At 49.2% G+C, this 11,302-nt stretch overlaps 1 protein-coding gene across 1 annotated transcript in view; it reads right to left on the bottom strand.

The window, feature by feature from the left end:
* NTM (neurotrimin) overlaps positions 1-2,975 on the bottom strand; it is a 944,459-nt gene extending 941,484 nt beyond the window's left edge. Inside the window, exon 1 of the mRNA XM_070457405.1 lies at positions 2,596-2,975. Within this exon, the coding sequence (XP_070313506.1) occupies positions 2,596-2,677 (82 nt within the window). The 5' untranslated portion in view covers positions 2,678-2,975. The remainder of the gene's footprint in view (positions 1-2,595) is intronic.
* Between the last annotated feature and the right edge of the window lie 8,327 nt (positions 2,976-11,302).

Below are 11,302 nucleotides of genomic sequence, written 5' to 3' on the forward strand. Positions count from 1 at the left end.
GTGAGGAGCAGGTCAGGGAGGGGTCCATCAACTGCCCCTTAGCCCCCAACAGCTTTTCAAGAAGGCAAGAAGCCCAGGAAGTAAGGGCTCTAGGAAGAGCCAGCCTAAAACAAAAACAGAGAAGAAAAAAATTGCCTTAGAATGTGTACTGCATTCTAACTAGTCCCACTGGGTCAATGCAATAGGGGTGGGTTATTGCAGGCAAGACCTGGCTGCCTGAGTAATTCTGTGAGTTTTATAAGAGGTAACTGGCCCACTCCAGCTCCCAGGCCCTGAAAGTGAAAACACAAGTCACCGTGGCTGGTCCAACTGGGAGGGAGTGGGGGGTGGGTCTTGGGGGTCACTTTGCCTTAAAATTGGGCAGCCCGGTTCTTTTATGACACATCAAAGCTTATTGAAAGCTGGTTTGAGGTAGATAGTGCAAGTAAGGCCATGATTTGTCTTATTAAATTCAGGATTTGATAGAATGTAAGGAGGGCTGGGGTAACCCAGTCACCCCCGTCCCCACCCAAGATGGCAACAAGAATGCACAATCAGAATTCCCAGGGGGGAGAACTTCACACCCCCACTTTCTTCTCATCTGTTCAAGAATGATTCAAAGTATGAGCAAATATTATGCTTCCCTGCATTTATTTCTGATGAGAAAAAAAAAAATCACATATGCTAATTTATATGTAAATCCAGTATGGCCCTGGGGCTCCTGGCAAGCTGCCAGTGGGGCTGTGGATGGTGGAATTTTGGCAATTGTCTCCAGTCAGAGGTTAAAATGGAAGAGACTCAAACCTCAGGATGGATGGGAATGATGGAGGTCTTGGGACCTTCCCTGTCCCTTCCTCCGGACCCCTCCCCCCACCCCTCCCCCATGTGGTTTACATTTCTGTGGTTAGCGTGATGGAAGCTGTTACCTGGAGGCTGCCTGGCTCTGGGCTCAATTTCCCAAGTGCCAGAGTTGGGGCCCTGATCTCACTGGGTGAGCCCCTCTTCACCCAGGTACAAGCAGGAGTGCGTGTGAACACACACACACACACACATGCCGCCTCTGCTCCATGTTATGTAACAGGAGTCAGGGCTGCCTCCACGTGGCCTCCTTCACGCTCACACCCACTGCCCTGTGGGGGAGGAGGGAGACCCTGAGGCCCGTGCCCCCCGCCCCCATGGCTGGGAGCTGCAGGGCAAGGAGATCCCATCTGATGGACTTACGGACTTCCTTTCATCCTTGCAGAGCCCTCCAGGGTCCCCTCCCCCCTCCTTGAGCCCCAGCCGAGGGTTCGCAGGCATTTGATCCTTCCCAGCCTAGTCCCTCTCTGCCCACCTCCTGCGCATCTGCGTGGACGCCTCTGCAACTCCGGCAAGGGGACAGTCACCAAAGACCACCCTCAGGGGGAACTCGGGGGACTAGAAGTGGGGACCGCGAGAGCCCCGTACTGCAGTGGGGAAGGGAACCGGATGGGTGGGACTCCCCAGCCTTCTCCACCCCCGCCCACCGGGAGCCAACTTTCCTCTGGGGACGCAGTGGCCAGCGCTGAGCTCCCAAGTGGGGTCCTGTGGGAGACGGAGCTGGGCAACCATCGGGGAAAGTTTCTCTGCCCACCTCAGTGCCTGGGAACGCAGGGGTCTTTAATGAGAAAGAGGCACACCAGATTCTCAAAGGACAGGGCGGGTGGGGCGAGCAGGTGGGCAGGGAAAGCGGCTGCTGGGAGGTGGGAGCCTGCTGGGAGGTGGGAGCTGGGACGGAGCGCTGGGGCCCCCCGGTGCAGCGAGGGGACTCCAGGTTGAAGTGGATTCCCACCCACCCCAGCACAGCAGGACCACAACTCGGCAAGCCCGGCCCTGACTGCGGCCCAGAGGGCTCGGCTTCCCAGAGAAAGAAACAGAACATTAGCATTCGACTCTTACTGCCTCTCTTCCTTCAACTTAGGAGAGCTTTCCTGAATCTCAGAGCCCTGCTTGCTCCCGCAGCCTCTTATCTGCTTTTCAACCACCCCCCGCTGCTCCCCTCCACAAACACACCCCCAAACACACAGAAAACTAACCCGGCTGCCCAGCTCTGCTGCAGACTGATTCAGCCCTCAGAGCTGGCTTTCTGACCACAAAGCACAGTTACCTGATTATGCCTAGCCTGCATTTTCCGTTTGCTCCTTGCAGAAGCTTTGCAAGTTTACTGGCCGATAGATATTTAAAGTTTCCTCTCGAAATTTCTTCCCAGTACCACAAGCAACGCATCAGCTTCCCCTGCCGCCCTCCGAATCCTTAATTCCCCGGCTTCCATGTGTCTCCATCCATCGTGTGTGTGCAAGAATGTACAGACAGCCAGGGGACCAGCAAACAGCCACGTTACCAAACAGGAGCCCCAGGCACGCTTTACTTATGTACATACATCCCCCGCCTGTTCCCCTAGCAGCCAGAATCGGATCAATACCCTCACAGCCTGGGAGGGAGGAGAACGTCCCAGCCATGCTGCTGGAACGCGAGCGAACGCTCTCTCCTCCACCTGCAAACCATACAGCAGAGCCGACTCGGAGAGTCTGCGAATCACCCACAGCACAGGGTACAATTCCTGGGTCGGCTGTAGGCAGATCAATAGCAAGCTCTTACCTTGAAAGAGAAACAGAGCAGCCAGCGCCGTGAAGATTGCCCAAGAGATAGAATTGTGCATTTTTGCCTGGATGGTTTTCATGATTTTTTTTCTTCTTTTTCTTCTTTTTTGTCAGGTTCGGTTTTCTCTCTCTTTCTTTCCTGACAGATTGCGTTGCTCTCGAGCTGGTGGAAGGAGATTTAAATCCACTGTTTTGCTGAAGGACGCCACAAGAAAGCCAAGGATGGGAGAGTGTGACTTCTCAGTAATTATCTCTCCTCATACTCTGGCACGGAGACACATCGTACAATCTGGCCCTGGACAGCCCTCCTACGAGCTGCAATCATTGGTTCTAATCCAAGGATTGACAGAGCTACAACACACGCGCGCAGGCACACACGCGCGCTCACACACACACACACTCAAGAATCATTTACTGGGCAAATCAGGCTAGCTGATTAAAGAGACAGGAGCCTGGAGAGATGGCATGATAAATGTCACTTTGGCCCTTCTATATTACCTTCATTTTTTAAACCGACAGTCTCAGAGCCCCAAACATCAAAAATTCCCTTTCCTCTGGCATTCCCAGGCCTCCTGAACTCATATTCCCTTTACACTGGAAAAATCCCATAGCCAGCCACTGCTTACTAGAAATTTTAAAGGGACATTTTCATGCTTGGTGAAACTTGCAAAGATGAGTCAAATATCATTTGTTGGTATTTATTTTCCTCTCCAATGAAAATATCATTCAATGACAGATTTTTTTTTTTTTCTCTCTCTCTCTCATCTTTCACCTTTTCCAATCAATCTCCTATTTCATGGCTTGGAAAATAGTAAATAACTTTCTATTTTCTTCTCCTGTCACTCCTGTTTCAGAATACCTGCATTACGCCTATATTTCATTCACTTATTTCCTGAAGTCATCCATGTGCGTATGATAACATGAAAAGGGAGAGAGCTCCTGAGATTTGAGGACTGCAGTCTGCACATGAAGAAGCTTCTCCAAGAGGGAGCAGAGGAGGAGTTTATTCTGTGTGCCTCGAGCAACCCACATTCACGGCAACGAATAATGTAAGTGCCTGCGGCTTATTTAAACTGCAGCAAGACAGACTTAGGTTAGACACGCTGATGAACTTTCCAGGTATATACTTTGTGTGTGGTTACCAAATGTCCTCAGAGAGCTGCAGATATGCACGTCCTTGATGATGGGTACACTATAACTCGGACAGAGATAGTCTAATAGATGTGAGGACTTTCTGAAAGATCTTCTAAGGGCTGTGAAAATTGATGATCTAGTTTGTAGTTTTTCTCTTATTGGAAGCAATTTTTATGATGTGAGCAAAAATTCTGGAAAACTTAGCCAGTTCCCACCACCTTCCTTAGCTGATTCTGATATATCTGGTACCATCATGATGCCTCAACCCACATATTTTTGAAATGTGTCTTTCAGACTTCCACAGTAGCTATTATACTTCCTTATAAGCCCCATAGTAATGTTGCTGTATATATCCCCGAGCTGCCTAGAATGAAAGTAGATACTGAGTGCACAGGTGGACTGGAAACAGCCGTGCCGTCTACACAAGCCCCAGAGGCGCTGCTCACCCTGTGCAGTGTGAGAAGCACAGCGCCCCCTGCAGGTGTGAAGCCAGGCAGCTCCGAGCGGAAGGAGCATCGGGGTCTGGATGTCTGCATCCAGCCGGAGCTACACACACACACAGAGGACAGTGGGCAGCTCGCCTTGTCCTCCCTTCATACAACCGGAGCACTGTGTCTCAAGTCTCTTCATTTTAAAGGTGTTTGTATTAACAGATTTTCTTTTTAAGCCACTGCAATCTAATTCACAAGTCTATCAAAATGTCCTTGCCGTCTCTAACTCCCAAGGGACAAGCACTTTGTCTCTAGACCGGTCTTCTGCAGTGCTCCGCACGGTGACCTGTGCGGTTAGATGCTTCAGAGTGGCCTCAGCGATAACTGCCCAGGACAGAAGGCACGGTGGCGTCGTCATCGCCACTTCTCTGCTCTCCAGAGTGACGATGAAGATGACGGGTCACTGGAAAGCAGTTAGGAGGAGAGGCAGAGATACTAACACTTACAAGTGTCCTCACCCTGACCTGCAATAAATCTTTACATTCACTACTTTCTACCAATCATCCGTAAGTGTGACCACAATAATAAACAAATCATTCTAGTCATCATTTACTGAGCATTTGCTATGTGCCAGACATGAGGGCCAGAGTTTCCTATGCAATTTTCTCTTATTAAATTCTCAAACCCTATGAATGGTGCAATTATCATGCCCATTTTACAGCTGAGAACATTGAGACTCAAGGAAAACTTGTCCACAGCTGGTAAGCAATGGAGTCAGGATGTGAACCTGGGCATTTGTCTCTCAGACCAACCTCTAGAATATTATCCTATGCTAAATACTCTGATGTACTCAAATAGATATAGGGACTCGATAAAAAATATATATTTTGTATAACCCCTTTGTTATTATTAATAGCCTATGATATTAAAATTTACATGAAACAGCACAAACATCCACAGAGAAAATATAGGAAAACCTGTACATTACTTTCTATTTTTTTAATGTGGACAATTTTTTATTTTAATCGGAGGCTAATTACTTTACAATATTGTAGTGGTTTTTGCCATACAATGACATGAATCAGTCATGGATGTACATGTGTTCCCCATCCTGAACCCCCCTCCCACCTCCCTCCCCATCCCATCCCTCTGGGTCATCCCAGTGCACCAGCCCTGAGCACCCTGTCTCATGCATCAAACCTGGACTGGTGATATATTTCACATATGATAATATACATCTTTCAATGCTATTTTCTCAAATCATCCCACCCTTGCCTTCTCCCACAGAGTCCAAAAATCTGTTCTTTACATCTGTGTCCCTTTTGCTGTCTCGCATATAGGGTCATCGTTACCATCTTTCTAAATTCTATATCTGTGCATTAATAAACTGTATTGGTGTTTTTTCTTTCTGACTTACTTAAATGTGGACCATTTTTGACCTCTTTATTGAATTTGTTACTCTATTGCTTCTATTTTACATTTTTTGGCTTTTTGGCTGCAAGGCATGTGGATGGAATCTTAGCTCCCAAACCAGGGATTGAATCCATACCCCCTGCAGTGGAAGATAAAGTCTTAACCACTGGGCCGACAGGGAAGTTCCCCATGTATTACTTTTAGTAGTAATCGAGTTGCAAATGGTTGGCACAGACAATTAGTAATTTTATCCAAATGCCAAGAAGTGATAGATGGGTGTTTTCTACAACAGGTTTTAAAAGCCCTATGGAGATGGTGAGAGTCATAATAAAATACCTTGAAAGTGAGGTAGAGACCAGATTTAAAGCAAAGAGAAGAAGATGCAGTCAAGAGACACCGTAAATCAAAAATAAGAGACAGAAAAACAGCACCTAACTTTGGGGCTCTTGAAACATGTTTGTGAGCCCTGATCTTGCCCTACTAGGTTGCAATAAAATTTTTAAAAGATAAAAAAATGAACCTGGAACAAATTCTGATCTGTATTAGTTACCCTCTATACACAGATAATATAACTATGCCTGGCACACACAGGCACACCCAACAGACACTTGTCATCATCAGCACAGCTTGTTGACAGCCCACACAGGCTGGGCGGGCACCTGGCTGGTCCAAACCCTAGGCTCAGCCTCCCAGGGGCCAGGGGAGCCTCAGTTGAGACAGCTCAAACTCCACATCTGACATAGGGGTACTAGCTCTAACTCCGTGACCACCACCGCCATACATTGTAACCATCAGCCAGTTTTCACGGTTTTGCCATTTTCATCAGGTTGAAACTGAAGTGGTCTGCCACGTGTCCCTGGGAGGAGCTCTTGGTGTTTGTGAACTAAGCTCCTGGCAGGCATTATTCCAGAATCGCTTTGTGCGTTCACCAAGGCGAAAGCTCTCCTCAGGGGCCATCAAACCACAAGTCTAATTTGGGCTCTGAGTACTGCTTGGTGCTAAGCTGTCTGGAGAGCTATAGCTCTTTCAAGGCTGGATTTACCACCGAGTAAAATTTCCCAGCGGCCCTCATGTTTCACAGGAGCACACGATGGAGAACACATCTGTTCCCCTCCTCTGACATGGGCTGAATGCATAGGCCTGTTGGATAGTCAACAGATCATTAATACAGTTACAGATGAGAAAGCCGGTCCTGGGCAGTCCACACCCAGGGGTCTGTTCAACCAGGCCCATTCCTTACGTAAAGCATGGATCACATTGAGGCAGTTGGCAATCTTCCTTTCCTTTTTCCATTTGAATCTCAATCTTTCAGGCCCCAGGGCTGGGAATCTTCTGCTGCAGCTGCCCCGAACAGTGGGTGAGCAGGTCCTTGCGTGTGGGGTAGTCTGGGTCGAGCAGAGATTCTGTGCTCTGGAGGTCCTGATTAGGGGAAGCTCTGATTGGAGGGGACCCTTGGAAATCTCGGCTCCTCACTCAACAATCAGAACTCCTTCCCCTGAGCTCAAAGGCTCAAGTACTTCTCATCAGGTGTCTGCAGGACAACGAGACTCGCCTCTTGGATCATCCAGATGCATGATATACACCATTTACTTCCCAGTTCAAGGGTGAGAGGAGGATGAATGGTCCTAAGACAAAATTAACATCAGAACAGGGTCTCCTGTTCTAGCCAGAATGGTATTTTCTCACCGTCCACACTCTTTGATGTTAAGAGAACGTTACTGAGGATGTGATTTTTCTGTTTGCAGATAAGGAACGAGGAAGAGGAATAAGGAAGGGAAATGGATGAAGGCTCTAACTTCTGAGGAGAGGCAGCCAGGATGGCACAAGCTGAAGCTTCTGTGTGGTGAGCAAGGGCAAGTGGGGACTGATTCTCTGTGAGCTGGCCACGTGCTCCTGGCCCCTTGCTGAACGGGACGGCAAGCCCTCCAGCCCTAGGAGGAGGGTGGCAACCGATCGCACATGGTGGGCCTGATCCAAGGCTGGAGACCGAGGCCCTTGGGGAGGAGAACGAGGCGGGAGGAGGAGAGTGTGGGTGGGAGGAGAGGAAAGGGGTGTGGGCAGTGGGTTTGATTCCTCGCAGCTATTATGGAAAGAACCGCAGGGGCTTCAGTCTAAAGAGCAGCCCTGAAATGATGTGCAGGAGTTAACAAAAGCCGCTGCTCCGCTCCGCTCCACCTGCTGTGGCCGTGCCGCCTGGTTGAGGCTGGACCGCGGTGCGCTGCTTCTGGGGGAGGGATCTGCCCACCCTCCCACACCTGGGGAGGAGCAGGGGGCCCAGCTCTGATTTGCAGGTGTCAGTTTGGGAGGGAGAAAGCCATGGTGGGGAAGAAAATGGCCCCCACCTTTCCAAGGGGTCTCCCTGGAAAGCTCTCCCGGACATGGTTCCAGTGGATAAGGTTACTTTTGACATGAATGGAGGTGATGTGTCCCGGGTACCAATAACACCAGAATTCTGTGGGCTCTATTTTGAGAAGTCGACTTCAAGCTGATTTCCTGATGTATTGATAATTTGCCTAAGCTGATATCACAATGAAAGTTGAACTCTTAGCAGCACAGAGATTAGGGACACAGAGATTTAAATCCACATTCCTACAAGAGGAGCATGATCTGTGTTTTCTAACTGGAATTATAGGCACAGGCATCTGGCCTCGGTTTCTACGAGTTATCGTCATCATCTCAGAAAGAAGCCAGACGGCACAGTAATATAACAGAAAGAATTTAGCATTTAAAAATCAAAAGACCTGGATTTGAGTCTAATTCCGTTTATCAGCTTCAATTCTGCAATCCTCAATTTTCTCATCTCATCTCCGCCCATCTTGTCCTTAAAGTGGAAATAATAATGTCTACTTCAGAGAGTCGATGTGGATGAACCAAGATGAAGACTCTGAAAGATCTGCTATGATGTCTAACACACACATTGGCTCCAGTGTCTTTATAATCAGCTTGCTCAAGAAAACCAATCGCAGTGTTGGGTAGTATTCAACGTGAACATGACAGAGAGTCACTGCCTCTGGATGCTCAAGGCCAGCAGTATTCTCCAGGCTTGGGGGAAGGGAGACTGGCTCACTGTCGCCCCACCTGCCCCCAGGAATCAGCTCCATGTAGCTGGAACACTGTGTGTGAAGTGGGGCAGGCAGCCCGGGGCTGGCCAATCAGCTTCTCCCCTGAGACCCTTCTAGGTGCTGTGTGGAAATAGGCAGTGCTCAAGGGGGCAGCTTTCCTAACACGTGCAGAAAGTCTGCAAGGAAATGAAGTGAACCAAAACCAGGATGAGAACGAGAGGAGAGGGCGTCACTGGAAGTAGGACAAGTCAGGCCTGACGGGAGACACACACCCTTCTTTGCTTAAATTATCTTGGATTGAGTTTCTGTCTCTTGCAACCAAAAGTGCCTGGATAGACAGGTCTTTGTTGGGGTGGATGAACAGACTCCTTTTGCTCCACCCCCATCCCCACACGACTTCTCCGATATGTGGCTAATGTCTAGATGTTGTCTGAAGTCCTAGGTAGAGATGTAGGTGTCTGTGGTCTCTTACTAAAAAAAAAAAAAAAAAAAAAAAAATCGGGTTATTATCAAATTGGAATTAAAATAAGGTCAGAGAAGAAGTCAAGATGGACCAAAACCCTCTTCCTGAAGGTCGGGGTGGAGGGAGTGAACCGATGTTTAGTGAGCATCTCTGTATGTTGGAAGCAGTGCTTCAGGCTCGTGTATCTTCTCACTTAACCCTCACAGCGTCCCTGGAGGCTGAATGCTCTCAAACATCACTGGCAAGTAGAGAGACTGTACTGTGTCCATGGCTGCCCAGGTCACCACTGGCCAGGCCTTCTCCATGCCCAGACTCTGCTCTTTGCCTCACACTGGTCTGTAATGCAAGCGAAACTGAGTCCCAAGGTGAGCCCATCAGGGTGATCAATGAAAGCCCTGAAAAAGGCATCAGCTTTGGTCCACTTTGAATAAGAAAAGGGGGCAATTCCTCCATGCTTCATTGGACCACTGGCAAAAGGCTGGAGGTAAACGTGGGGCTCTGGGGAAGTCAGGGTGTCCCCACCTGGTGGGTCTGAGGCTGTATGTCCAAGGGTGTTGAGAGAGTGTGTCATCTGGTCTTCCCCTGGGGGTGCAGTCTTTTCTCTTTTTTTTGTCATTATTGTTGCTGTTCATTAGCTCAGTCATGTCCGACTGTTTGAAACCCTACGGACTGCAGCATGCCAGATCTCCCTGTCTGTCACTATCTCCCAGAATTTGCCCAAGTTCATGTCCATTGAATTGGTAATACTATCCAATTGCTTATATTTGGAACCCCCCCTCAAAAAAAAAAAATGGTACAAGTGAACTTATTTACAAAACAGAAACAGAGTCACAGATGCAGAAAGAAAACTTAGGTGGGGGGTGGGTCTTGATGGCTGAGAGTTTAGGTGTGAACTAAATGGAGAAGCAAAGTTGCAGTGATCTGAGACAGTGAAGCAATGAGAACTGGCATTTCTGGAGGGTACTCTGGTGGGATACAGTGAGCCAAGGCCCTGCCTCAGAGGAGACCGCCTCCCCACCTGGCCTTCAGGGCTTGGACAGCTGCCCGTCCAGTGCTTCTCCTGGTCTCACTGAGCGGATTGTGGGGCAGCAGCTCCCAGACTTCTCCAGGTGTCACACACACGGGCCCCGGCGGGGTCTGCAGCCTCTGATCCAGCATCTGAACAGAGGGCAGAGCCAGGCTGGAACCTGGAGGTGGAAGGGTCCTGGGGACCTGGAGCAGCCTACTTCCCGCATGGGGGTTCATGACGCCGCTTGTTTGACAATAAAATGTCACTTCACTGCTTTTGGCCACTTCCCTCCATGTAAATATCTAATCTGATGACTTTGCGGGGAGGAGGAGTCTGGTTTGAGGAAAGATTTATATATTTCTGGGGCTTCCCTGATGGCTCAGATGGTAAAGAATCCACCTGCAATGTGGGAGACCTGGTTTCAATCCCTTGGCTGGGAAGATCCCCTGGAGAAGGGCATGGCAACCCACTCCAGTATTCTTGCCTGGAGAATCCCCATGGACAGAGGAGTCTGGCAGGCTACAGTCTGTGAAGTCGAAAAGAGTCGGACATGACTAAGCACAAGAGTCATTTGGCCTTATGCTAGCGCAGAAACTTGCTGAATTCTAGCCAGATTTGGAGAAGACTGTGAAATACACGGCATCCAGGAGCATGTCCATGGACCTCCCTGACGGTCACTTCACACAGAGAGAGGGTGTGGAGCAGGGTGGTGACCTGCTCAGGTTCATTGGAGTTAAAGCAGAACCAGGAGCAGAGTAAGGCCTTCTGGCTCCTCGTCCGGTGTCATTCCTTTCACTCCAGGGTGTGTCCAGATTCTCCAAACCAAGATGCCTGAGAAAACAGCCCTGTTTGCTCACTTGCACAAATTGTGTTCTTTGTAACTGAAAGCCCTGAGTTCTTCAACGTGTAGCCATACCTGGAATGAGTTCCAGGGTGGATGAGTTCAGGGTGAAGGGGTTTCAGCTTTGTCACAGAGCACAGTCTGTGAAAGGAGAGGTGACGGTGAGGAATCAGGGCTATGGGGGAGACGGGAGGAGGGTACGAGGGTGGAGACCCCAGGGGCTGGGCATGCCAATGTGATGCCCAACTGGGCCTTCCTGGTGGTCCTGAGGAGGAGACAGGAGATCTAGCGGTAAGAAGGCATGGCGTGATAGTCCTATCAAACACCTGGCTTGTCCACATGCTGCCCCTGA

This window comes from Odocoileus virginianus, chromosome 28, assembly GCF_023699985.2.
Source record: "Odocoileus virginianus isolate 20LAN1187 ecotype Illinois chromosome 28, Ovbor_1.2, whole genome shotgun sequence".
NCBI classification, from domain to species: Eukaryota; Metazoa; Chordata; class Mammalia; order Artiodactyla; family Cervidae; genus Odocoileus; species Odocoileus virginianus.